This window comes from Pteropus medius, unplaced genomic scaffold (assembly GCF_902729225.1).
Source record: "Pteropus medius unplaced genomic scaffold, Ma_sr-lr_union100, whole genome shotgun sequence".
Lineage (NCBI taxonomy): Eukaryota > Metazoa > Chordata > Mammalia > Chiroptera > Pteropodidae > Pteropus > Pteropus medius.
Genome location: NW_024344378.1, coordinates 3,745,489 through 3,772,361, shown reverse-complemented (window position 1 = coordinate 3,772,361; position 26,873 = coordinate 3,745,489). Strand labels below are relative to the sequence as shown.

Genomic DNA, 26,873 nt, shown 5'->3' with positions numbered 1-26,873 from the left:
GTCATTCCTTTAATTCTGGCAAAACCTCAAGATGTTTTTCAGGAAAGTAAACAGAAGAGCACCATACCTGTGTGCGTGTGCATGTGTGTGTGCGTGTGTGCGCACGCGTGTGGAGGGCATGGGATTCTTAAGATAATCGACCAGCGTGTACGTGACAAACCATTTATGTGGCTGGTGACGTGCTTTTCCTTCACCGCTGTCCTTTTTGCTATTTAAACTTTGTCACATGTGAAGTGAAAGCGAACGTTGAATGAATGAAAGATGAGGCGCCCCCGCCCCCACGGCTGTGTCTGACGCCCAGAGCTGCGGCCGGGCATTTCAGAGGCTGTGACGGACATGAACGAGACCGTAGGGTTCTGTCAGCACCGACCGTGATGTTACCTGTTTGAGCATCAGTGTGGAAGAGCTGTGCCTTCTGGGAAACGTCCAATTGGTCAGAAAGCACATTATTTGCAAACGCTGATACTTTAGCTGGTTTTGGTGACTGTGTCCTCGGGCGCACGCGACATCTTACCTGTTGGGGGCGCTGCTGAGGCTGAGGTGGGCTCGCTGTGACAGGAAGAAACAGGTGGGTGGCAGAAGGACCCGCCAGTGTCACCGGGGTAGATTGGGGACGGACCCATGGATTCCCTTCGTTGATGACAAGCGCGTCCATCTCGGGGGCAGCAGTGACCTGCAGAGGACAGACGGTTTTGCTCAGCCGTGACCTTTTGTCGTCGCTGACCTGGGCAGAGCGTAGCCCTCGTCCTGGTGTCCGGTATTTTCTGTTCCCGTCAAGTTGCATCCCGCGTGTGGTAATGACCTCTGTGAGGTCGATGCCGGTTTCGGGAGTTTGGAAACAAGTAAATAGAGCGAACGCGCTCTGATTTCTTTTTTCCTCTGTCGGTTGCCCTCAGGTGATTCTTCCCGTAGGATGCTCTGAGAGCAGGGGGTCCGTGCTCCTGAGGATGGAGGGCGGTCTGCCGGTTTCCAGCATGCAAGAGCCTGCGTCCCGCCTGCAGAAGCCGCGGAGCTCCGCTAACGGGAATGGAGATCTCGATTCAGGTACCATTCTGCTTTCCAGGTCCCTCCGGCCTTGTGACGTGTTCGCCAACATCTTCCTGAAAAGGTTCGGGAAACCGCGGGACGGCGTGTGTTCCTGCATCTCCCACGCGGCCCCTTCCTGGGACTCGCGATCGGATTTACAGGCACGTAGCAGCCCCAAAGTCACGCGGAGCCTGGGTCGGGATTGATACCACCCGCGTACCAGACAGCGGGCTGGTGACGGCGAGGCGACAGATAGCTTCGGAATCTCGCTGGCTTAACACAGCACGTGTTTATGGATCACGGGCACTGTGGTGGGTCGGACAGAGCCTGACGGCCCCTTCCAGGGCCACCATCTCAGCGTGCCACTCGCTTCAGGCTCTGTCCTCGCCGAGGGAAGCAGAGCTGCCGCGTCGTGAGGGAGAGTTGGATGCTCTCGCTCGGAAGGCACAGGTGCCATTCTTGCTCAGAGTGTCCTGACCAGAACCCGTCACCCATGTCCACCGCCGCAGAGGAGGCGGGGGAGTCGAGTTCTCTGCCGTGTGCCCAGAAAGCAGAGACCGCAGGGCGTGCCCAGCGAAGATGCCCCTTTCCCAGACCCTCCCCGACAGCCCGAGCGCCGCTTCAGAAAAACGCGGGATGCGGGAGACATTTAGGTCGTTTCGATGTGTGGTCCAGTCTTTCCCCCTTTCAGAAACCCAAAACAAATCAACCGAACCGATCTTCGATTGGATTTTGATATCTAACCAATGAACTTATAAATGCATCTTTTTCTAAATCCTTTTCACGCCGAAGAGCTTATTTTTAAAAGACGTATTTTAAGGATTGCGTTATTAGGTGACAGCCAATTAAATCAGGATAATTTAGCTCAGAGGCATAAACACGTGCTCTGGTGAATTCACACACATGAAAAATGTGGGTCATTAATCCAGTGGGAGATTGGACCATACATAGTCTAAGGAAAGTGTGGAATTTCTTTTCACGTTTTGATGAGACCTGTCAGTGACGGTGACAGATTGCTCGATGTCACTGAAATTTATTAGATTGCGTTTCTCAAATTATGTCTTTACCTGGGAAAATTCTGGAAACCCCTGAAATGACTGCCTGAAAGATATTAGTGTCTGTTTCAAAATCGGCTCATTTTCCCCTCAAGTAGGCGTGAGAAAATTTCTGAAAGCAGAGCTGAATCGTTGTATCCAGTGGAAATGTGGAAATTCTTCGTCTGAGACAGCATAGTCCCACAGACTGGGAGATTCACCCTAATGATTCTACTTTTATTTAAGTACGAATACGCCCATAAATAAAGTCCTCCTTCCGTCGGCTGAGGGAGGTTATGTCTGTCACTTCTAGAGTGCCTGACCTTGCCCCGTGTTTTTGTTGCGTGCACGTCTGACGTCTGTGACTGCATTTTCAGTGGTATGTTTTCGAAACGGTTTAAAAGCCAAATAACTGCGTGCCCACTTCTTATTGTCAGGCAGCTGCGGCAATCTCTCTAGCCGAAGTGGATTCTGAGACTCATTAATAACCGGAAGATTATTTGCACCGAACCTCCTTGCGGGGGACCCCGTGCAGGGGGAAGCGTGAGCACCAGCATCCGCTGTCGCTGGCTGGGCCGTGCCATGCCAAGGGCCCATCGCGTGCCCACTTCTTGGTTGGGTCTTTGCTCCCAGGTGGTGGGACGCCCGGGTCACCCACGGTCCTTGATAGAGCTGGTAGTTCCAAATAGCTCTAAATTATCTTAACATTGTTCGGGTATTGGCCGTGACCCCTCTCTCTCTCAATCTCTTTCTCTCTCTCTCTCTCTCTTTCTCTCTCCCTCTCTGTCTCTCTTTCTCTGGCTAATCTGTCCTTTCTCCTTGGAATTTCCATGTACACTCGTGTGGTGGGGAGACTTTTAGATGGCGCCACAAAGACAGACTTCCGAAGAGGAAACCGGTTTGAGGCAGGATCTGTGGCAAGCCGAGGCGGCTTCTAGAAACTCACGCCCACTTTTGAACACTTGGTTAGGAACGTGCCCGCGTGTGAGCCTCCGGGCGCTTCTTTCCTGCCCTGCCTAGGTCCCTTCTAACCGGTTAATACATCAGACGTCTTCCGTCTGGCATCGGTCTGGCGGGTGTCCGGTTCTGGCACCGACGGGGACGTGCTTAGGGCCGGATGGTGTCTCGGGGCCGAGGCTCTTTCCGCGAAGCTTCTCGGATGCGAGGTCCATGTCGGGCGGGCGGGAGAAGGCGGACCAGCATTCTGCAGCTGGCTGGAAATCCACTCCCAGCTACTTGGTCCTGCGTCCATGACAGGCGCTCTCCAGTACGTGACAAGTGTCATGTCCTTTCGTCATTCCCAGTGAAACAGCAGGTGAGGCCTGGCTGGCACCGTCACTCGACTCCGTGTTGGAGCTGGGGTTTCAGCTCGGGCACCCCGAGGCTCGGAACCTCGTGCCGAAGCACCTCCCAGGGTCTGCCCTCCGTTCAGGGGCGAGTCACCCCAGTACTTACGTGTGCGCACACACCCCCAATACACACCCCCCGCACACGCACACACGGGGCTCAGCCACGGCTCATTCTTCTTGCCCTCTCCTCCACTTGTCCCCTGTCCCCTGTCCCCATGGGTTCCGTGACACGTGACTGCATCTCCCTGACTGGTGAATACATGTAAGTGCCCTCAGCTCTTCTCGGACCAAATCTCGGGGTCCAAGGGTGGACGTCTAGCCCGTTGGCTCCTGGTGTTTTGATCCCGTGTCCTCGGTTCCCCTCACCCCTGAGCTGCCGTGACCTTCGCACTGACGATCTGTCCCTCTAAATGAAAACTTAGGGGGACAAGTAAAACAAGGACCCCGAGCCTCATGAACAGTGTTCTCATTTTTGGTTTCTCCTCTTTTCCGAAGGAAAGTTCAGCTAATAGTGGGGGCTGAGAACCGACACCCACGTCCCATGGGTGACATGAGACCGTGTAACACGACTCCTGGGGGCACGGAGTACGGGCAGACAGACAGCAGGCCTCCCCTCGGACAGAGCGGACAGAGACACCGGGAGGGACGTGGGCCGGAACTGGACGTCTGGAGCTCGGGGCTCCCCGGTGGCCGTGACACAAGCAAGCCCAACACCGTGCCGACACGGTGATCAATGGGTCCTGGACAGCATTTTTCCAGACCGGCTAAATGGAACGTCCTGATGAGGTCTGCAGATAACGTGCTGGTGCACATAGGGGTTGGACAAGCCTGAGTAAAGAGAATTTTCCTGGAAATGCGGGCGTGATTTCTAGGCATTTATTTTTGGTGTTATGTTATATCGGCCAGAGTCCACGGCCTCCTCCGTTCGTGAAGGGAAGGGCTCAATGTTCGCGTCAGAAAAATTTACCTCTTGCTCTTTGTGCCGGAGTCTAGTTCCGTGTGACCCCATTGTTCCCTCTCTCTCTTTTAGACTTTTTTGGGGAACAGTCATTGTCCATTTTCTGCTCACTTTCTTTTCTTCTGGAAAGTCCCTCTGGCCTCCTGGATAGGTGGGACAGCCATGAGGACCTCCGTTCAGGTGACTGTCCCCTCCTCCCTGGTTCAGCCCTGCGGCTGTGAACTCAGACCTCAGATAGGCGTCAGGCAGTTTTTGCTGACTCCTTAGAACGGGGGGTCTGTTTAAGGCGCTCACAATGCACCCATTTTCTAAACCGTGCGATAGTGCCAGTGGACTGCCAGCCGAGCACAGCAAAGACGTAACGTCTTCTTCCTCATCGAAATAAAACAGCTAGCACAAAATAAAAGATCTTAGCGCTATAAGATTTTATTCATTCTGAACCTGCCAGTAATTGGGTAGTGCTTATGGGCCTTGACATTTAGCCTTGCAAAGTTACCCTTATTTCAGATCGTAAAATTGTACAAGCCAGGGTCTGATTACTTAAGAAAAGGTGTCTGTTCGTTCCATTTTTCACTGTAAAGTTGCTCGCATCCGGCTTTTGGTAAAGCATTCTTTTTCTATTTATTAGGAACTATTCCAGTCACATAAATAGCTTTTTGTTTTCCCAAACCGATGGCCACTAATGAACGTGCCCGTTTCCTTTCAAACTGTGAAATTTTCTTAGTCGCTTTTCATAGTCTGTTTTCATTACATCATGAGGCAGTGCCTCCGACTGGTTCATTTGCAGAGGCGGCAGGTTGTCGGAGCTTCGTTGATAAAATGTTTATGGGTTTAAGAGGTTTATGAATCAGCAGTAAATATTTGCTCTGGGTTTATGAGACCTCCACTCATAAACATCGCGTGTGTTTATCTATCGCGCATTGAGACGTCTTTAGAGCATCAGCCGCTTTGGAGAATTGGGGTGCACGCAGTGGAGGAAGTCTTTATGATAAATTACAGACTCGAAAAGGCTGGATCGTGAGACGCCCCACGTTCCGTATGGGGTCTCATTGCTAAAACTGCACACTTGAAGTTACCAGCGCCGGGCACAAAGGTTTTTGAAATATTTTTAATCCCATTCAAGGTCTGACTTTTGGGGTGCTTATTGAATAACTCTCTTAGACCACAGAGGGTGACGGTTTTCCTGAGCTCCGTTCTCAGGGACACACTTGGGCATCGCGAAGGCGCCTTTCGCTCTCGTGAGTCACTTGTGCGTGAGCGAGTGGATACACACGTGAGCACGGAAGCATCTCCCGCCTATTGTCCTGGGAGCGGAGACTGGAAACGTAGCTCGTGATGAATTCAAGCTTGGCGGGGACCGCATTTCTGGTGAGATGCTAAGCGCCTGGCTGAGAATCTTATGGAGACGGAAGAGCTGCGATGAACGGTCTCCGGCGGAAGGTGAGAAGTCAGGCCATGCTCCCCGTCTCCCCGCGGCTTCGGAGACAGAGACTCGTGGGATCATTTCCGGTCACGGTGATGCGAGCCGTCAAGACCTTCCAGTCGGAGCTGCAGCGGGAGCTGAAAGTGGCCGTCGCCTGCTGCCCTGTGTCTTCTTGTCCAGATGCTCTAAGGCTGATCAATTCCGAGAGACAGAGAAGCCGGCCTTGGAGTGTCCAGGTGGAGGGGCGATGGTGCTGAGTGGAGCTGTCGGAAGCGTGATGCAGGCAGAGGGACACGGAACAGTGTCCCGTGAGAGTTCCAGCCTCGATGTCGGAGAGCCCGTGTCGGACTCCTGCCTCCGTGGCTGGACAGTGGTGTGAAGGCAGGGACTCTAGCCGTTAGGGGCTCCCATCATCTCTTCTGTGAAACGGGGTGGCGGTATCCATCTGCCAGGGTCCCTGGACGGAGTAACGAGGTGACACATGTGCAGCAGTCAGCAGAGAGCTGACACCCCAATGTGACATGGCTCTCATGACCTTGCCTGATGGCATGTGGTCACTTTGTAGGGCCATAAGGGCCTGACCAGGCTACAGCTGGCAGGGCCTGCAGGAGGCATGGGTTGAGCTGAGGCTGGACAGGTAGGGTGCAAAGGACGAGCGACAAGTTAGCTACCAACAGGTACTGTCCCAGGTCACTTTGACAAGTGAATAGTTCGGCTGCGATGCCTCTGGCTAGTGGCTCAGAAAGCAAGCTCGATAATTGATGTCCGGGGTTGTTGGTGGGAAGAGAATTGTGGGCGGAGCTGTCGGGCGACCGCAGATGTGTTTTCCAGAACGTGACTGCTTTCTCTCGGGGGATGCCTCACTGCATCTCGGTGGCTGGAGACCGCCTGACATCCTGAGCTGGTGGCTGCAGGACCGTGGCTTTTTTTCAGGGAGCACGTTTCTGTTGGAAGGGCGTAAGTCCTCGGGTGAAACAGAACGTTGGGACAGATACAAGGGGAAGGTTTTCTCGTCAGATGGCTTCTTATCTTCCTGGACCTTTGAGTATAAACCACTCGATGGGAGTAAAATTCGAGGGGGCAGTTTGAAGCAGCTCTGATTCAGAAGACAAAATTGCAGGGAACTGCCTTTCATGTGAGCACATTCTGCCTTTCCAAAAGTTATCCTCGTGTATTGAGTTCTGAGAATATACAGTGTCACAAAAAAATTGCTTTTCCTGCTTCCGATGAAAAAGTCTCTAGTCGGAACAAAGTCGCGACAGCCTCTGAGAACAAGGCTTGCTTTCTTGGCTCCCTCCCGCCAGGGTGGGCCACCTCTGCAGGAAGAGCAGAGCTGGTTCTTGGCCAGCGAAGGGGGCTTTGCTGGCACAAGATACACGGCTGGACATTGTTGAGCATTATTACAAGAACAGAAAATCTAAGCTTCTGAAGCTCTTACTTACCTGCACGTTTGGACAGTTCTGGCCGTGTCTGTCCTGTGTTTATAGCAGACTTGCAAATAGGTTAAGGAACTGTTTACAGCCTATTAGTTCTTTCCGTTCGAAGCTGTGGCACAACATTTGCGTTATCTGTACTGTACTTATAATGAGTTACTCGGCTTTTCGATTATACGGATTGTACCTTATGCACAGTTTTGGGATGTTTTGGGAATCACTTGATTTCCTTCAAGGCCAAAATAGGGAGCATTTTAAGAGTCGTGTTGTGCATATGACTAGGTCTCCGTGACCCTCGTTAAGTGGAGAAACACATGTCCTGTTGGTTTCTACTGGTGTGCCTTGCCCCGAGAGCTTCGTCACAGGAGAAGGCTGGACTGGGGACCCCGGATGGGATGGGCATCGAGTCTGTCTGACAGCCGGTCAGTTTTTGTTGCTAACTTGCCGAGTGGCCTCACGCACCTGAGCAGTTCTTCTGGGCGTCAGTCTCTTCCCCCCGGAAATGACGTCACTGCCTTGTAAACTCACTGAGGGCACCAGCGATCGATGCTCTCATTCTATAAGCTCCAGCTGTAGTAGGTGGCCAGGGGACAAAGGTGCCAGTGCTGTCTGTGCATCACGAGACTTACCTGGTTCTCTAGTGGTTTCCTTTACCTGTCCTCAAACCTCCACCAAAGCGTGTAATGTCCACCGTGGCTAGATCCAGACCGAGGCGGTACACCCACACGCAGCAAACGTGCTGTGACCCCAACCTCCTTTCATTTGCCTGAGAACGCTTGGTTTTACCCTTGACTTTGTCAGGGTCCCCAAGCCGACTTTGTTGGGTGCTTCCTTTCGTTAGTCACTAACATCAGCAAACCGAAGCTGTGACGAGAAGTCACCGATGTCTTCCGAATCTCCCTGAGTTCGTTTTGTGTCTCGCCGTGAGATTTCCCGGTCTTCGTCCGAGGCCAGCGTGTTTCCCGTTCTTCCCCGTAAGACTGATGTTCTGGTTTTTGTTTGTTTTCGGTCTTTTGACAGAAGAGGGTTCGAGCGTGGAGGAAATCGGCTTTAACTGGGGAGAGTACTTGGAAGAAACTGGGGCCAGTGCGGCTCCTCACGCATCGTTCAGACACGTACGTATGGACATCTCTCCTCTCTGCTCTGCACGGGAGGGTTGGGGTGGGGAGAGATGCAGCAGAAAGAGGCCAGACCCATCGGCAGACGGGAAGGAGAAGGGAAGGGAAATTCAGCCGAGACTTCTTAGAAATAGAGGCAAGATGGGGACATTGATTTGCTTTCGTCAGATGGCCGCGGGCTCTCGCGGCTTACCCCGTCTGACGCAGGGCTGTGCCCTGGGTGGGGGGCTCCGTGGGTGAGCGATGCCGTGCAGCTTTAACCCCCTTCTGCACCTCGAAAAACCAGATTTGACAGGTGTGGCCCTTGCTTTCGGGGCGCATGGCCTGGCACAGGTAAGGTGGATGGGAAGTAAAAGCCAGCAAAGTAGGTAAGTCGGTGTCATGTGCGGTGTCTTCTTAGGAGGTGGAGTGGCTGTACATTTTTATTCTGAATTGATATTTTTATTTCGAAAGGACGCATAAAAGTTTTATAGCCTTTTGTGGGCAGATGAGTCAAATTAGAGGAAATACCACAAATATTCGGGAAACATTTGGATCAAGCCAAAAAAAAAAAAAAATCATTCTTATAATGATTTCTTTGAACAATGCCAATAGCATGCCCAGCAGAGGGCAAGTCCCAGGAAATAAAAAATTGAGTTTTTATCAGATTTTTTTCTTCTGCGTGAGATTTTTGGCAACATAGCATTAGCAAGGAAAAGACTAAATTTCCAGGACCTAAGTTTTTCAGCATTAAGTGTTGCTTTACTGGAAATGAAAATTTAATTCTGAGAAACATTGTTTTTATGGAGCTACCCAGGGCAAAGATTTAGCCTGAGTATCGTAAGCAAATCGGGGAATTGTCTCAACCTGTCCTTGCTTTTGGCTCTCTCGCTGAATGAGGGAACCGGAAATTTGATTCTTTATTTTAATGAAACTTTTTTTTTTTTTTTAAAGCGAGGCATACCTTGATTGACATCACAGATTGCCAGGACCTTGTCAGCTTACAATCCCTTATTTTTTATTATTTTTTTTTTAGTTTTTACACCTACAGCACCTGGTCTTCCTAGGTGGTCTCCCATCCAAGTACTAACCAGGCCCGACCCTGCTTAGCTTCTGAGATCAGACGGGATCGGGCTTGTTCAGGGTGGCATGGCCGTAGATGTAATGCAACATTTTATTCTTTTTAGGGGCCAAGTGTTCTTTTGAAAAGGAATTTAAGACCTTATTCAATTGCACGGCATTATAAAAATACATCGCGGTCCCTATTGTCTTTTCACACTGACGCGTGTAATGTAATTGCTAGTTTATTATGAATGCGGTTGTGGCCATTTAATATTAAAACGTAGCAGAACTAACTGCAGCCCACCTGGCAAACAGCGTGCGTACGTCCCGCAAAACCCTATTAAGGTTCTGCAGTGACTTGATTAGATTCCTTGAGGAGGTTTAGGAAAGAGACATTGACAGCTTTTCTATCCCTTCTTTACCGATAAGTCATCGATCTCTCTCCACATGGAGCCACTCCTGTTCTCTTTCATCCAGCCAGGTCTTCACACCCTTTCAGTCCCAGCAGAGTGTCCTTCAGGAAGCAGAGTCCCCAGGCCTGTGCGCCCAGTGTGAAGGACAAACACCTCTGGCCCCATGGCCGAGCTGTTTGCGATGCTGTTGTCATTCACGCAGCCGCAGGCGTTAGCCATCTAGCGCTGGGACGACCCCAGGCTGCAAAGCTTTCTTTGGAGGGAGGCGGGTAAATGCTAACAGACTGTAATCCTTGGTTAATGAAAAAGACAGGTGTCCCAAGGCTGTGCCAGCCGTGCTGTAGCCACCGGCCACCTGGGGCCATCGAGTGCTGGCAAGTGTGCCGTCTAAATCGGGACGTTTGCTGTCAGGGTAGGATGCACACCAGCTTTCCGAGGCTTCGTCGGAAAGAAGAATGTGAAATATCTCATGAATGCATCTTCTACTGATCGCATGTTGCAGTGATGACATTTGGGATATGCCGGGTTACATGAAACACACTTAAAGTTAAAGTTAACTTCTTCCGCTTTATCTCGCCGATGTGGCCGCGGGGAAATTGACCGCCACGTGGGAGGCTCACAGCGGGAGCACAGGGCTGTTCCAGGGTGACGGAATACGGTCCCCAGCTGCTGGGTTCTGAACGGCTGTCATAGCCTCCTGGATGTGCGCGTCTGGTATGATGACGGTTTCCTTGTGTTTCTGGTTCCTAAAGGTTGAAATCAGCATTCAGAGCAACTTCCAGCCAGGGATGAAGTTGGAGGTGGCCAATAAGAACAACCCGGACACCTACTGGGTGGCCACCGTCATCACCACCTGCGGGCAGCTGCTGCTTCTGCGCTACTGTGGCTATGGCGAGGACCGCCGGGCGGACTTCTGGTGTGACGTGGTGATAGCTGACTTGCACCCTGTGGGGTGGTGCACGCAAAACAACAAGGCGCTGATGCCCCCGGACGGTAAGTTCCAGGGGCCCCGGCTCGGAGCCTTTGATTTACAGGCCGACCTCACCCCCGATGCTTGTAGGGAAGCCTCGTCGCGATCTCGTCGCCGATTTGGTGGGAAGGCCTGGCACGTTCCACGGCCTCCGAGTTTCATTAGCTTGACGGCGCCTGAGAGAGGGGAGCCAGGTGCATTTCCAGGTGTCAGCTGCCCCTGACAGCTGGCCAGCTGTGCCTTTAGGGGAGAAAGCTCTAGAGCCCGATCCTCAGGTGGGCGGCTGAAGGGAGGCCGAGGGCTGAGGTCTTCTTTGACTGTTGGCGTTGGATTCTGTCGCTTTTCTTTTGTTTAAGACTTAACGTTTTGAAGAGCGCGGGGGAGCGTCTGGAGCAGGTCTGAGTTTTAATCTGTCTTATCGTGGGGACACTGCCAGGGCGTGGAGCGCGTAGAACACCGAACACAGGAGGAGACGTGACATCGCTCTTGAGGGGCTCGTCAACCCCGGAAAGATAAGAACCAGTTAGTTGCTGGAAAACGGTGGTTCTCGGCGCGGGCAGTTTTACCCGCTGGGGACGCGTGGCAAGCTCTGGAAGTATTTTCGGCTGTGAGAGGGGTGGAGGGCGGAGCTCCTGGCATCTGGAGAGAGGAGGCCCGGATGTGGCTAGACATCCTGCCATGCAGGGGACAGCCCCCCAACGAAGGCTTCCAGGGCTCAGGCTGCCAGTAGTGAGAAACCGTGCTGTGAACACGGGCAGCACGTTACACACGCGTGACGGGAACTCGCCTGGTCCCCTGAGCGGGCGGATGCCGGAACGTTCCGTGACGTGACGGCAGTGGCAGTAATACCCGAAAGCTTTGATGCCGATTCTCAGGCGTGTGTAACGTCCTTTTCGTACCCGTCTGCCGCTTTTAGTTTTGAATGGCTGTTATTTTTATTTCGAAGCCACACGTAGTGTTTTAGAGCTGAATTCCGAGGCCTATCGTGTCCATCATAGTCACGGTCGCTTCCACCTTGCGAAGCACTTGGGTTTTGTCTGCTTGTTTTGAGTTCTGATATGTCGTTTGCTCTGACGGGTGGGAATGGTCGATGGTGTTTTACTCCCCCTCGTCAGTGAACGTCTCGGCCCTGTATCGTCTCAGGAGAGAGCGGGAAAGGGCCTTTCTCCTTTCCTTTTCGCTCCAGATCTTTGCCCCTGCTCTCTCTTCCCGCTGGCACTTTTTCTGTTGCTTCCTTCGGCCGCCGAGGTCAAATCTTATCCTCGTTCTCAAGGCCTGTGTGCCCTGAAGGCTGGTCGTGTTTGCAGCTGTGATTTTTCAGAATGAGATCTAATTCTTAGTCAAGGCGGAACACCGGTCCGTCTGGCTTTGAAGTATTACGACAGCCACCGAGGTGAGAAGGTATGATGATGTAATGCACAGTTATTTGATTTCGCTGTGATTTCCGACCGGTCATAAAATCGGCCAGTCTCGATGGGTGGATCGTACGGATGGAATGTTGGGGAAATACTGGTTCATCTTCCCGTCGGATACATACAGACTTAGGGACACCGCCAGAGAGGGACACGGAAGGGGACCGACAGGCTGGTCCCGACTCCTGGCTGCGGCCTTCCCTGTCACCGTCCTTGCTCCTCTCATTTGTGACTCTCTTAAAGTTTGACGCTTCAGTAGCTTAAGCCTTTGGGACGGACGTAAGATGGTTTCACGTTATAGAGTCGTCAGTGAAGAGAGAAGTTCCAGGGTGTGGAGTTAAAGCTCATGGGTTCATTTGGTAAACATCTGTGTGTTTGCTTGAGAGAGAGGACGCAGTTAGTCCGTTCTTTCTCCCTTCGATAAAAAATGTGGCGGTCGTCACCGTTTCAGAAATGCCGTCACATTTGTATCGTACCGACTTTGTGCTATTAGGCAAGACACAGACCCACGTGAAATGACTCATTGAAAATGAAAAAAGGGAAAACCTCGTAAAGTGGGAAGCCATGAATGCGACTGAAAGATTGGCGGGCCCTTCAAACGGTGACAAGTTACGCCGATTTTGAGGATTTCTTTATCGCTCGTTTTAAAGAACTTTACAGACATTTAGTAGGTGATCAATATGACTTGGAAAACTTGAATGCAGAGAACAGAGTCAGGAAATAGCAGGTTCGTGGGGCAAGAGGTTTTCTTGATTGCCGGAGTATGGGGTCATTATTGCTTTGTTCCAGTGAGAATCCTAGAATCTGTTTTTGAATGAGGATTCTTGTTTGTGTTGTTTTCTGGCTTAGAGAGCTAATATTGTCGCAAAGTTTGCATCTTTGGTCAGTCTTTGTGGTCATTAAACTTGACAGGCATCGCAGGATATATATATATATATATATATATATATATATATATATATATTTATTTATTTATTTATTTATTTATTTATTATTTATTATTATTTATGCCTACAGCACCTGGTCTTCCTAGGTGGTCTCCCATCTAAAGTACTAACCAGGCCCAACCCCGCTTAGCTTCCGAGATCAGACATCGGGCTTGTTCAGGGTGGCATGGCCGTAGACCATGGACCGTGGCTCCACTGGGGTGCAAATCCAGGACCTTCTGCGTGTAAAACAGACATGCTAACCGCTCCACTATGGAACCACGTCCGCATCACAGAATATTGACGTGCATTCGGGCAATCTGTGTCATGTTTGTTTGGGGCGCTCTGGTGGTAAGCTTCTTCCGGATCTCGGGGCGTTGCTGTTGGAGCTGGGGGGCGGGGTTCTCACCTTGCCTTTGCCCTTGACTTAGCAAGGGTGAGTCTCCTCCCAGTTTTTGAATCTTCGAAATGCGGAGGTTATAGCACATCATCGAAAGGGTACGGAATATGATCCATATAATCTACAGTATATGATCAGTCCGACATGCCTTGGCCGGTCATCCTTGGAGAGGAGAGGGGGGAGGAGGGGCTGGTCTCTCACTATGTGCACGGGGAACAGCATTTGTCTGGGAATTGGGGCCTGTGGAAATCTAGCCCAGGAAGCTGGGTGACCATTAGGGATGCTGAGGGAAGAGGAGGGGTTGCCTTTCATCGTGACACCTGAGATCTCTTAGGATGTTTCGGGATTGTTCAGAGTGATCTCATACCTGCCGAAGTGCCTGCCCCGAAGGACACTCATTTTCCTATTTTCCATGATCGTTGACCAAGCACGTCGCATCCTTACGGTCCCACGTTGTGCTGCCCTTCTCTCTGAAGTGAACGGAATCTTTGAATTAGTGCGAGCCCTCACTGTTACTTTCCATGCTGTGAGGAAGGAGACCGCTTGCAATAGCGTCACCATGTTTCATTAAGATGTGACTCTAATCGGGAGGTAGAGAATGCCATGGAGAAGGACCTGTGGGCGCGACCTGGGCTCAGCGGCCAGCTGGCTGTTCACAGAGCAGCATTTCTGCACGTGGCCTGATCGGCACTCATCTCTCGCATTCGAAGTATTAAGAAACACGCTACATTAAAGTAGCACCAAGTGCAGGATTATAACTCTTATTAGAGCAGCAAAATGTAAAACGTTCCGGCTTTGTAAATCAATCGGGCTCGATTTATCCATAAGCACTTGCAAAGCTCGCAAAGGGCAGCTGACAAATAATTATTGTTTATGGCGATAATGTAAGGAAGTCATTTAATCCAGTGATGGTCGCGCTGTTCCTTATTGAGACGTAGTGGCAGCGCCTCTTCATGGCTGGGGTGGGCAGCTCTGGTGTTCTGGTGGCTGCCCCGAGCCTTAGCATCGCAGGCGAGGACGTGTGCCGGTGCCCATCCCCACGACACCCCCGGGGGACACGCTGAGGACTGCTGTGTGCCGGCTGCTCTTGCAGTGAAAGCCGTGGAAGGAGGCGCCTTCGGAATCACACCGCTCATTTTTATTTTCCCCGTTATGAAAATGTCCGTGATTTGAATTGCAAACTCCGCAGTCTTGCCAAAATGACTGTATTCAGCATTCAAAGTCGAACCCGAAATGGCTGGGGTTAGTTATTATGTAACTTATTTGAATAAAGGGATGTTTATTCATGAAGTGTGAGGAGAAAGTGTGAATAAAGGCCTTATGTCACGGGGAGCGGGGTGTAGACCCCACCAGGGTCTGAGGCCTGGTCCTTGGGCCGTTTTGGGGAAACGCTGTTTGCACTGTCGTCGATTGTAAAACAGGAGATCCTGGCAGGTCATGCACAGGACTGTAAAGTGACCGGGCGAGGGGACGTCCCAGTCCGTGACCACTGTGTAACTGCGGACTCCGAGGAGTAGGATCTGACCGTGTTGTTCGAATGAGACTATCAGTGTTAACAGTCTGTGTTTTGTTATTTAAATGACATGTTAGTGATAGCGATGAAGCCGGGCGCATAGCATTCTCTTCGCTGGCGGCCTTAAACTGTAACTGGAATTTCCATTCATGTATTAATAAGAAAATTAAGTGTATGTGCTAAAGACTCAAAGAGCAAAAGCCACCCTACGTAGAGTTGAGAGAAGCACAGGGATCGACTCACTAATTATTAGAGGGCTTAATGTAGAGAGGAAAACACACGTCATAATGAGCAAGGGTCGGGCGCCTTTAATAAGTATGACGGTAAATAAGCCGGAAGTCATAGATATATACATTTTAAAAAGTGGGTTGGTATCCTGTTGTCATAAAGCCATTTTTGATTGTGGTGTGTGAGAAAAGGAATATTCAGCCGGGAAACAGAGCGATCCTTTCTCTCTGGACTCTGGATGGCCCTTTAGAGACAGTACACGTGCCTCTGAGTGCTGTCTGCCCTGGTGGCGAGCCCGTGAAGAGATTGCCCACGGGTAAACTGGAGTGGACCTGCCGTGCAGATGCGTGGCTGAGCATGTGTGCACGTATGTGTGTGCGAGCATACGTGTGTGCACATGAGCATGCGAGAGTGTATTTGTGTGTGTGATGGGCATATGTGCATGAGTATGCATGAACGTGTGTGTTTCTGTGCACGTGTGAGCATATGTACACGTATGCATAGATGCGTGTGTGTGCGTGAACATGCGTACGTGTGTGTATGTGTGGACGAGCATGTGTGTAATTGTGTGCATGAGTGTGTGTGTGTTTTGATCTAAACAGTAATTGTGTGTGTGTGTGTGTGTGTTTTGATCTAAACAGTATTTTGAAATAATCTTCGTGTTTACCATTTGCAAATCACTTTACTTAAAAGTTCGGATGATCAGCATCTCTTGAAAACTCGGAGGATGCAGACGCGTTGGGCCTGCGTTTCACCCGGCGGCCTTGATGGAGCATCTGCCTCTGCAGGTGGCCATTCCTTTGCTCGCCAGACCTCCTGTCCCCTGCTCGTTTGCTCTTATCTGCTCAGGCCGTGTGGGCATCTGGGTTCATACCATGAGTATCAGGCATGGGACGGGATAGCCCCACGTGTCGCCGTGCAGCCACCGAGCGTGTGACTCGTTCCCCAGGCTCCGTCCGACCACACCAAGCTGGACCAGACGGTTGCCGAGTTTTCCTTCAGCTCAGAAAAGTGCGTCACGTAAGAATTTGACGGACAGCGACTTTAGGTCAGGGCTCCGAGGCGAATACGCTTATGAACAGAAGCCTAAGAAATTGGGTTTTTAAATTCTAAACATTGTTTTCTTTTAGTCTTTGGAAGATAAAAAAAAAAAAAAAACCAAAAGAATCAAAGCAGACTAAATGGTCTGCATGATATAAATCGAAAACCTCTGTGCAGGTAGCGGTGAGCAGCTGTTTGTTTATGTATAAAAAGTTATAGTCTTTTCTCCTATAAATTCCTGTTTGTTGTTTGCATTTGTCTTTTGAAACTTACTGTATCCAGCATAGCCTTTTATCATGTTCTTGCCCCGTGAATAAATGAATCATGAATTTGAGCATGTTCGTGTCATGGCTCTCCAATTAAAAACAGTTTCTCTCACCCACCGAATATTTTTGTTGTGTGCCTACTATGTGCTAGGTAACTGAACTTAACCCCATCTTCAGAGCAGCCTTGTAAATTAGCTGTCTTATTCTTATTTTACACTTGAAAAACTGTGGCTAAGGGTAAATCACTTGTCTCCAGGTCAGACAACTTGAAGTAGATTTTAAGCCAACGGTGGAATTTTCCCCCCGGTTCTGGAATTGACGCATTCGAAAATGGCAGGGGTCAATCGATATTTGTTTATTGATTTCATATGTCGATAAGACTTCATTCAGACTTGAAATATCGGAAACATATGACTGAGAAAAGATGTAGAATCGACTTCTTGTGTTTTTTACGAAGCGGGTGGAAAGCTGCTTGTCCAGAATATTTTCCATTTTGTGAGTTTTGGAGGCAAATAAATGGAAGAGATTCGGTCTGCAGCTTCCTTGACAAATGGTAATCACGGGATTATGTAAAGTTATGTAAATTGTGTCAGATGCTATTTGGGTTTTTCTGCTCTGCATGGACACTGTAAGCACAAGGCGGCTCTGTAAGATTTTCCTCTTCGGTGTTAGTTATAGATGAATCTACTTTCTCTTCGCAATCCAGCAGCACGCGTGTTTTAAGTGAAGTGTGTGTTTCGTTCTAGGCGGACTGTGAGCGTGAGTTAGATTCGGGGGTTCTCGGCCTCTCGTCAGACCCTCATTGTTAAGCCTTAACTGTCAGAGGCCTAGTCTCATCCATCCATTCTGCTCCCTTTGGCCTCACTTCCCCAATCTAGGGGTCCTGCCCGGGGCTGCTCCCCACATGGCTCACAGGGTGGTAGCCCTCAGATGCCGATGACTATTTTGATATTCACTAGTTACAATTTGTAATCTTTCCGTTAACTTCAGCGGATAACTTAGACTATGTAGAGGGAAAGTAGCTTATCTGAAGACAAAATAATTTGAATTTTGATTTTTGTACTTCAATTTACATTTTTTGATTTAAAATATTAAAATTACATAGATCGGATATCATTTTATTTTAATGCCTTAGCTGATTTCTGTGAATGGAATACAAATTGTATGAACATCTTGAGGTTTTTAAAAACTAGATAGTTAATGATTTCACTGAAATGAAGGCAAGAGAAAGAAATGTTATGGTCTAAATATATAATAACTTACAAATTACGTAAGTCTTTATGACTCATCCAAGCATCAACAGAACACCCAGACACGTGTCATCGTAATTGAATTTAGTCATCGTTAGCATTTTGCTAACTTGCAATCACACGTAGACCATGGCATTTTACATACTTGTGGATTCTGTTTGCAGGTGTAGGAGGATAGGACATAGCCGGTTCGCTTGACTAGCGACTTAAAAATGTCTCCCCGTGTGGCAAGTGGACCTGCATTTGTACGCATTCTTGCCCGGGCCCTCCTGATGGGTGCTGAATCGCTCATGTCCCCTGTGACCCGGACGTCTTTGCAAGGGTTACGGGGCCTGGGTTGATTTAGGGAGTCAGTTTCCAGATCCTCAAGCTCTGTCTATCGCCTGAAATCGACCACTGGTATCCTTCCCTGCCTCACCCACCGGTCTTCCTTCTCCCGCTCGAGAGAAGACGGTCACCCTGCTACATTGCCTTCGTGACACTGAACACAGACATCAGCGTTTTTGGCGAGGCCCCCTTCCCCCAAGGCCTCGTGCCCGCCTTCCAGCCTCAGTGGCAAGACATGTCTGGTTACACGTGGTCGACCGTGGTCCGAAAAGAGTCAATGGCAAACTTCAGAAACGAGCAGCTCGTAAGCTCTGAATCGTGCCCCGTCCTGCGTGGTGTGATGAAGTCCCGCACCGTCCTGCTCTGTCCCGGGCGAGGCAGCCCCGCGTCCAGCGTCCAGTGTCCAGCGTCCCCACGCGGTGTGCGTTCCCCGCCCGTTAGGCACTTAACCGCCACCGTGGAGATCCCATCACGTTTATTACAGGATCCCGTCGTTGTTCTACTTTATTATTTCTTATTGTTCGTCTCTTATGTGACTAATTTATGAATTGAACTTTATCATAAGTATGTGTATATATAGGAAAAAATATAGGGTACACAGGGTTCGGGTACTACCTGTGGCTTCAGGCGTCCACTGGGGTGTTTGGGACGTGTCCCCCTCGGACAAGCCTGGGCTGCTGTCCTTGTTACGTCTGATCATCAAACTCTGTAATGTTATTTATGTCGTTTGGATCAGGACTAAAAATACTTTTAATAATACAAGCCAGAAGCACACTTTTATTTTATCGTCAGAAATATTTTTAAAAAGTTTAACTACGTATTCATGTTTTTTACTTCTGTGTAGTTGGCGTACGGCATGACACAGTCTCAGGTGGACAGTCCAGTGGTTGGCATTTTACCTGTCTGACGATGTGATTCCCACGCTCCGTCTGCTAGTCATCTGTCACCGTGCAAACTTTGCTGTTACGGAGAGCTAGGGGGGGATGACCGATTTCCACACTGTGGGGAAGGGAAAAACGGTATCCACTGGGTATAAGAGTCCCAGGGCCGTGGACCGGGTCTGGGGTTTAAGGAGTGGGAGGAACGCCGCCTGCACCACCAAAGTCATGCCTGCTCGCGTCTGTTTTCAAATGCCTGGTGGGAGGTGTGGACTCCCATCGCATGTACTTACGGGTGTGATACAGCAGTTTTGTTTAAAATGTCACGTGTCCTCTACATAGGACACACCAACCTTTGCAGCTTTTTAAAGGAATGAAAACTTGGAGAATGCCAAATGGAAAACACATGGCGGGGGGAGCATCCGCGTTTCAAAATTGTTCGGAGGGGGAATTGTGTGAGCCAGGACGTTGGCTGGTTAGTTAGATGCAAGGTCCTCTTTCTCGGGCAGGTATTTGGCCGTTATCATCTGGGGGGCGTATGGTCTGCCTGAGTTGTTGTCGCCTGTGGCCGTGCGGGTCACCCTCTAAGTACTTGGCATACGCCCGCGTGTCCGTCCTGGAGACGGGGTGGGTGGCCCGCCGTGACCCCCTCTCCCTGACCATGGATTTTAAAGGCGGTGCTTTCCCATGGCGCTTGCTCACTCGGTCAGACAGTTTTTCTTCTGTTTTAGGCGTGTAGGGTTCTCAGGGCCAAACTCTTACAGAGTTTGTATTCCGGTCACTGCATCCCTTTGGTCACGTGTGTGCACGTCTTCCTCTCGGTTCTTTGCCGACTGGAAACCGAGAGCCGGCAGGAGGCGGATCATGGAGTGACGGGAAGAGCCCTCGTGGGTCCCAGCAGCTGGTTGGTCCATAAATGGTGCCACTGTTGCCACAGAGATGCAAACATTGCTGTGTCAGTCTGTGAAAGGTCACTTACTGAGCTTTTCCTGTGTGCCCGATGTTTATTAGTGGGATTGTACAATATGGTTATTACTAAGCATTTTTATGAAGCACACTTGTCATGCAGTCAGCTTTGGGCTGGTGGCCTGCACTCGGTTAAAAAACTTACTTTTGGAAACAGGTGTTTTACGTGGCGCTGTCAGTGTACTTACTTATTTGTTGGTCATTCCTGGTTTGGCCGCATGCTTGAAGATCTCGCTGTCTTGCTAAGAGGTACGGGAGGTTAATTTGAAATTATAATTTCTGAGAATTTGGGTGATGCCTCTCTTTCTTGTCGGGGTGGGAACTTCTCTGAGAGACCATTTCTTTTGTATTTTAAAATTTTATCTTTTTTATGCTTATCGTATTTCAACTGTGGAGGTTTATAAGAGCTGGGGGCCTAAGGAAGTCTGACCCCTGACTTCTGTGGGATCTGCAGTAGCTCGATGGAAAGGCCACTCGGGTCTGTTCTGCGGCTGGTATTGAAATAAATCGGTGTGTCCGGAGCTGAGTCCCGTGTAGCGGGCTTGCTCGTCGGGCCCGTGTAGGAGTGGAGGGTGGTGGCCGGAGGCAGGTGGCCTGGCTAATGGCTCAGCTCTGCCTCTCGCTGACCGTCACCTTGGGAAAAAGTCACTGCACCTCCTTGCATCTCACACTCTCCACATCTTTTAAATGGCTAGTTAAGACCTGACCTTGCTTTCTTGGTGGGATTGTCAGCAGCCCCCACCCCGACGATGGCAGATGCAAAAGCTCTTTGTCACCTATAGAGCCGCTATGAAGTGGGAAGGACACTCGGCATCACATTTTCCCTTCTTTTAACTGTGAGAGGCCCTGCTGGTCCTCCCTCCACAGGAGGAGCCCATAGGAAGTGGGGGAGGAGGGAGTGAGGACGTGTCAGCATCTGGGGTGGAGAGCCTGGGGGTGCAGCTCGGGAGGCCGGCTTGGCTGACGACCCTCGCCCAGCTGTGGTCAATGCCCAGGATGCTGACAATGAGGTTTCCCCCCGCTGTGACCTCAGAGAATTTTGGTCATCACCTTCTTCTTTAGTTATGTTCGCCTGGGTTATAATTGTTTACGGATTTGTACGCACACCCGTTTGATTATGATTATAGAAGTGAGGCTTTGTGAGCACGTGCCATCAGAAATACATGTTTCAGACCCTGATACTACTTAAGTAAATGTGTGAACTTGGACTAGAGACCTTATTTCTAAATTTTGTGACCTTCCCATGCAACCTGGGGATAATGACAGCTTCTCTGTAGGGTTGTTTTGTGTACTAAATGAGGTTTGTATAAACTCCTAGAGCAATGTTTAGAATGTAGGAAGATGTGGAGAAACACTCATTTTCCTTATTTCATCCTTCTGGCTACGGATGGTTTTTTTATTCATTTTTTAATTAATTTATTATTTTAAAGACTATTTTTAGAGCAGTTTTAGGTTCATGACAAAATTGAGGGGCAGATCCAGAGATTCCCACATCCCCCCTGCGCCCCCACACGCACGGCCTCCCCCATTATCGACATCCCCTACCGGAGTGGTGCGTTGGTGACAATCAGTGAACCTACATCGACACGTCATCGTCACCCGGAGTCCACAGTTTACCTTGGGGCTCACTCTGGTGGTTGTACATTCTGTGGGTTTGGACAAACACATAAGTGAACTGCGTCTGTCATTGCAGGGTCACCCAGAGTCATTTTACTGCCCCCTAAACCCTGTGTTGCAGCTGCTCGCCCCTCTCTCTCCCCCAACCTCTTGCAACCACTGATCTTTGACCTCGCCACAGTTTTGCCTTTTTCAGAATCTCATAGGGTCGGAATCACACAGTGCGCTTCCCCTGCAGACTGGCTTCTTCCCGTGGTCATATGTGCACTTACATTTCCTCCGGGTCTCCTCATGGCTGTCCAGGGCTTGCACTCTGGTCTTTGTGGGGGTCCCATCGTGATCACGGCGAGCATCACTTCACGCACTGAAAGACCCTGAGGTCCAGATGCCGTGGAAGGAGCCAGGTGCTCTGTCCCGCTGTGCCTCAGGGGGACGTACTGGGGGCTCGGGTCAGAACGGGCCAGAACATGCTGGGGCAGGGGGGCATACGAGCTGCCTCTCCTTCAAGGAGCATTTGTGTCAAGCGTGTAAAAACAAACAAACAAAAAAAAACAAAAACAAAAAAAAACAAAAAAAACTTGCCTGTTTTCTAAAGATTAGCATAAATCTAGTTTCCAGGATCGAATGATCACACAAAACAAGGCTTCACTTTTTTTTTAATGTTCTCAGGGCATGCTGTAAGAATTTACAGTAGCCAACTATTAGAAATTTTATATTTTTAAAGAGATTTAATCAGAGGGGAGCACTGCAGAATTGAAGAGAAATATGATTTTAAGTGTCTTCATAATTCATTTTCTGATCATCTCTTACCAACTGATGGCACTGTTAAGTATGGTTGATTAAACAATGCAAATTTTTTAAAAAGCCCGCAATGACATATTTATACAGTGGTGAGTAATGGCTCCCAAAAGCTCATCGTGAATTATAGAAACAAGTTATAGCCATTAAAATAATCTGTAATTATTTTTTTCAACACTAGATAGTTATGTCAAGTCATTGGCATCTGTTCAGCCTATTTCTTAGAAAATTATCTGATGAATCCTTTTTGAGACCATCATAAAGCCAAAACTATCCCCTCCTCCCACCAATTTCTCCCCTTACACCTTCAGTCATAAGCAAAACAAACTTAACAATGTCCAAAGAAAATAAAATATATTTAAGACTTTCTGGTCAAAATGTTTTTTTTTTTTTTTTTGGATCCCATAGCGATCAAGGGATGATTTGTATGCCTTGTTAAGTGTTATCTGGAGTAATATTTAATCACAGATTTGTTTTATGAAATGAAGAAAGCAACACTCTTTTTCTGTTCTTTGTACATCTAATGTGTTAGCCCATCAAAATTAATTTTAGACCCCTAATGTACATGGAGCTATAGATTTATAAGTCTGGTTAATGGTTCTCTCAGTTAAATGTATGTATTTATGTATCTGCCCTTCTAGGCTGGATTTCTGCGAAGCATTTATGCAAGGAGGGTGTTCCGTATAAATAACCAACCGGCAAATAAAAGTCAATTACAAATTCTATTAACATAGCTGGCAGAAGCCCTTTAACAAATATTTAAGTTCAGTACATGTAGATTAAATTAATTTTTTTTTTTTGAAACGCTTGCCTGCTTAGTTTCCCAACTCATCTTTCTCCTATCAAGAGAAACCTTTTTTTTTACATGTAGAGGAGTATGGGTCTGCTCCGCGTACCCAGGAATAGTGTGTGTTGAAGTATCAGAAAGATTTGTAAGTGCTTTTTAGATACAGACATTGGGTCATTTTGAGTTTTTTCCCCTAAATTTCATGGTCCTCTTCCTTTTTTCTTCCTGGACCCTCTTTCTGTTTCTCCACTTCAAAATTTCTCTCTCTCAGGGGTTCGTAGCTCACAGCTCATCCGAGGGCCTTGATCGCTCGGTGTGTGTAACAGGGCCCAACGTAAGCGAAATTGCAGAGAGACCCCAAGAGGCTGCGGCCAGCGTTAATGAGGAGCTTATTGCTCTTTCCGGCCACAGGCCAGAGGCGAGCGGGTCGGGGGTGGTGCCTCCTGTGCTGTTAGCTTCTTTGAGCACTTTTCGCTGTGCACCGTTGGGCGTTTTCCTCATCTGCACGGTCGAAACCTGATGATCCTTCACGTCCCCAGCACGGAGGATGGAGAGAGAGCGGGACCAGCTGCCCGCCTTCCCTCGGCCAGAGCCCAGAGCGTGGCGCCCGGCCGTGCCTCGCTGCAAGGGAGGATGGGACATGCACGCAGTGGCTCCAGGACCTGCCTTTGTAGCCCAAACTCCGGGGCGCCCAGGCTTCTCGTACTCAAGGAAGGGTCTCAGAGACACTTAGTGGCATCTCCCACAACGCATTTGGCGAAGAAAAAGTTTTTTAGGATGACTGTTTCATCTTGGGGAACAGACCAAGGGAAACGTGAGAAGGCTTGACTATAAAACCAAGCCAGCGACTTGTTTTCTTCGCTTGGGAGTCAAAATGCTTCTTCTGGAGCGGAGAGAGGACCTTGGGTTTCTAGCTTGCAGTATTTGCCGTTGCTTGAATGGGGTGTGTACTTGCCCCTGTGTCACCTTTTAAAGAGATTAATGGCCCCCAGTATGATCACCTCTCTAATAGTTAGGAATCACCAGCCACACTTTCTCTGTGCTTTTAGGCTGCGACACGTCTGGACCCAGGTATAAAGTCATTCTTGGTTTCCGTCTATGAACATATCGATTTGGGCCTAGCTTAATTTTCTTATTAACAATTTTTTTTTTTAAAAAAACATGACTTTATAAGTTAATATATGTACAATATTTTCTAGAGACAAATGGTTCTAAAAGGCTTGTTTTAAAAATTAGCAATGTCGTGCTCACATTTTACTAAATACCCTCTTTTTTCAAGGTAAGTGTTTTTAACTATTTAAGACAAGTATATGAGACCTAAAAAGCACCTCACCAAGACACAGCATCGTACAGTTTTAGAATCCTGGGGACAGAAAGATCCTACAAGTGTCTAGAAAGAAAAAAACAACAGACTACACACAAGGCTGTCGATGAAAATATTTCGATTCAATTACTTTGCACCTTGGGGCAAAGTGGGTTACAGGTTGTATCCTTATTCTGTGATGTGTGAAGTCAAGTGTTGGGCTCCAAGTTAGGCCAGAGGCTCCTGCCGCGTTGGATCTTGGTCTTGACGTGGGTCAGAATGAAGGATTTGGGGGAGGTGAAGACAGCAGAGTTCAATGTCTTTGCTTTTGCCTTAAACGCAGTGGGAATCTCACGTTGTGGAGATCTATTCGGTATTTACCAGTGCCAAGAGCGTTTCTTAGCGCTAGAGGCTAATGAAGTCTCACTCCATAAAGTTTACGTTCCAGTTTTTATACGTGTCCCTGTGAGACACGGATGCAGGATGCATGCCGTTTATGCAAACGATCGGACACGTGTGGACGGTGAGTTCGAGGGGCGAGGGGGGTGGGCGCCCGGACTCTCCATGCCTCTGGCCCTTCCCGCGGGGGTTCCTCACCGATTCTCAAACCGTTCTGTAGTTTTAGGCGTGGCCACAGGATGAAGGATGTCAAAAGGACCTGTTAAACTTTTCTCGTTTCTCTAGGAGATAGTTATCTGTTTGGAACGGCCTCGAAGGGACCTGACGAGGTTTTAGAAAGGCCTTTCGACCCCGTGAGCTCTGGACTGTGGACTCCGGAGTGTGTCTTCTGTGAGTCCTCCCTGTCTTCACGGCCTTGTTCTGGATACGCCACTTTCTGTTCCCTCGTGGTGTCCTGGCTCCCCGTCTCTGTCCGGCCCTGTTTGGACTGTATGTGAAATGACGACTTGGGAATTGAGAATCGGCATTTTTCTCCCCTCGTTGGACCCAGAATGAATGCTAGATTTAAATAGCAGGCTTGCGTTGGGCTGTCGGGAACGTGGCTTTGCGCTCCTGACTGGATGCTGTGTCCAGGCTTTGCCATTTCCAGATGTCCAGCGGGGACATCTTAGCTTTGATGCCGCAGTGAGCTAGGGTACCAGGGAGCCCCAAGTCGACTCGGTGCCTGGGGATTAGCTTCCAAATCCTAGAGCGAGTTGATTGTGGTTATTAGGATTCGGGTGACTATTGTAATTGCTTTTCCTGCAGAGAACTTTTGGGGGGTGGAAGGCACGGAGCTGCCCCATGGTCTCGAGAAGCGAGCTCTGCGGAAGATGAGCTTGTCCCGTCATCGAGGCTCGGAGGCTGGCCTCTGGTTACATCGCCGCCCCCGGCTGCTGGCATGAGTCTTCATTTCTCCGCTAGGACCGTTTTGTTCCGTCCCAGTTGCTTTGTTAAAAGTACTGTTATTATTACTTTTTTGAATTAATTGACTGTCAGGCCTGCGCTGGTCTCATCCCACCTGTCCCGAGTCTGCGAGGGACCCGCTTTGCTTTCGCCTTCGTGGATGTGCATTGAATGGCAGGACACGGCCACCGTCGTCATCAGTGTCCACCTCATCTCAGCGATGGGAGCCTGACCTGAGGTCCTAGCTCATCACGCGGCTGGGCCGTTCTGGGTCAGCGCCGAGCGCCTGTGCATCGAGGCCCTGCCGTGGGAAAGCAGGAGACAAACCCAGGCGTGGTGGAGGGGCCTGGCATGCACAGAAGGTCCTCGAAAGCTTATTCCTGGCTGCTCACAGCCGCAGGGCATGTTGTGTTCACGCGAGTCAGAGATTCGTTCGGCTCTCATTGTGAACGACCGCGTTTTCCCACTTACAGGCAGCTCGGGGACCGTGTTGCGGTGTCACCTCCCATAAAACGTCTGGTGTCTGAGGACGTGGCCTGCTTGGTGGAGGATGAGAGGTCAGGAGTGAGATCGTGAGCGTAGCAGCTCAGAATTAAAACAGGATTGAGAGCCATAGAGAGAATCTTGTCCTTTGTGCCTCTCGACAAATAAAATTTCCGGTTAGAAGAAATTTGTTTTCCAAACTCAAATCGTAGTTGCTTTAAAATAGGAGAAAATCGGTATTTAACGGAACTCACGGGAATTTCCCCGAAGTTATAGAACATAATCATTTCTTTACCCTGATGATATTTAACGAAGGACCCAACGTCTTGGCGTGGAATTGATTTGATAAGCATAAAGCGAAAAGTTAGTTCAGTCTTTACAGAAAATGTAAAATTATGCCGAAGTCCTGAAACTTGAACAGCACGAATCGACATAATACCCCGAATATCCTGAGGGACGAAGTAGCTGGAAGTCTGGCGGAAATGCTTCTCTTGGGGATAAACGTGTCTTCGAGATGAAGTCCTTTCCCCACGTGATGGATTTCCTCACTGGTAAGCTCCGACCGAGCA

General features: G+C 49.3%; 1 protein-coding gene, 1 non-coding gene and 1 pseudogene across 5 annotated transcripts in view; 1 reads left to right on the top strand and 2 right to left on the bottom strand.

Moving 5' to 3' along the window:
• The window catches only part of SFMBT2 (Scm like with four mbt domains 2), a 185,251-nt gene that overhangs the window by 26,186 nt on the left and 132,192 nt on the right, over positions 1 to 26,873 (top strand). For all 4 annotated transcript variants that reach the window (XM_039871030.1, XM_039871029.1, XM_039871031.1 and 1 more), the window contains 3 exons: positions 897 to 1,044; positions 8,244 to 8,338; positions 10,548 to 10,788. In XM_039871030.1, the coding sequence (XP_039726964.1) occupies positions 948 to 1,044; positions 8,244 to 8,338; positions 10,548 to 10,788 (433 nt within the window). In that variant the 5' untranslated portion in view covers positions 897 to 947. Of the gene's footprint in view, positions 1 to 896; positions 1,045 to 8,243; positions 8,339 to 10,547; positions 10,789 to 26,873 lie in introns of those variants that run through there.
• On the bottom strand, positions 9,363 to 9,481 carry LOC120609840 (5S ribosomal RNA). The gene has a single exon (XR_005654846.1). It is a non-coding gene; the product is annotated as a 5S ribosomal RNA (ribosomal RNA).
• Positions 13,186 to 13,302, bottom strand: LOC120610035 (uncharacterized; annotated as a pseudogene).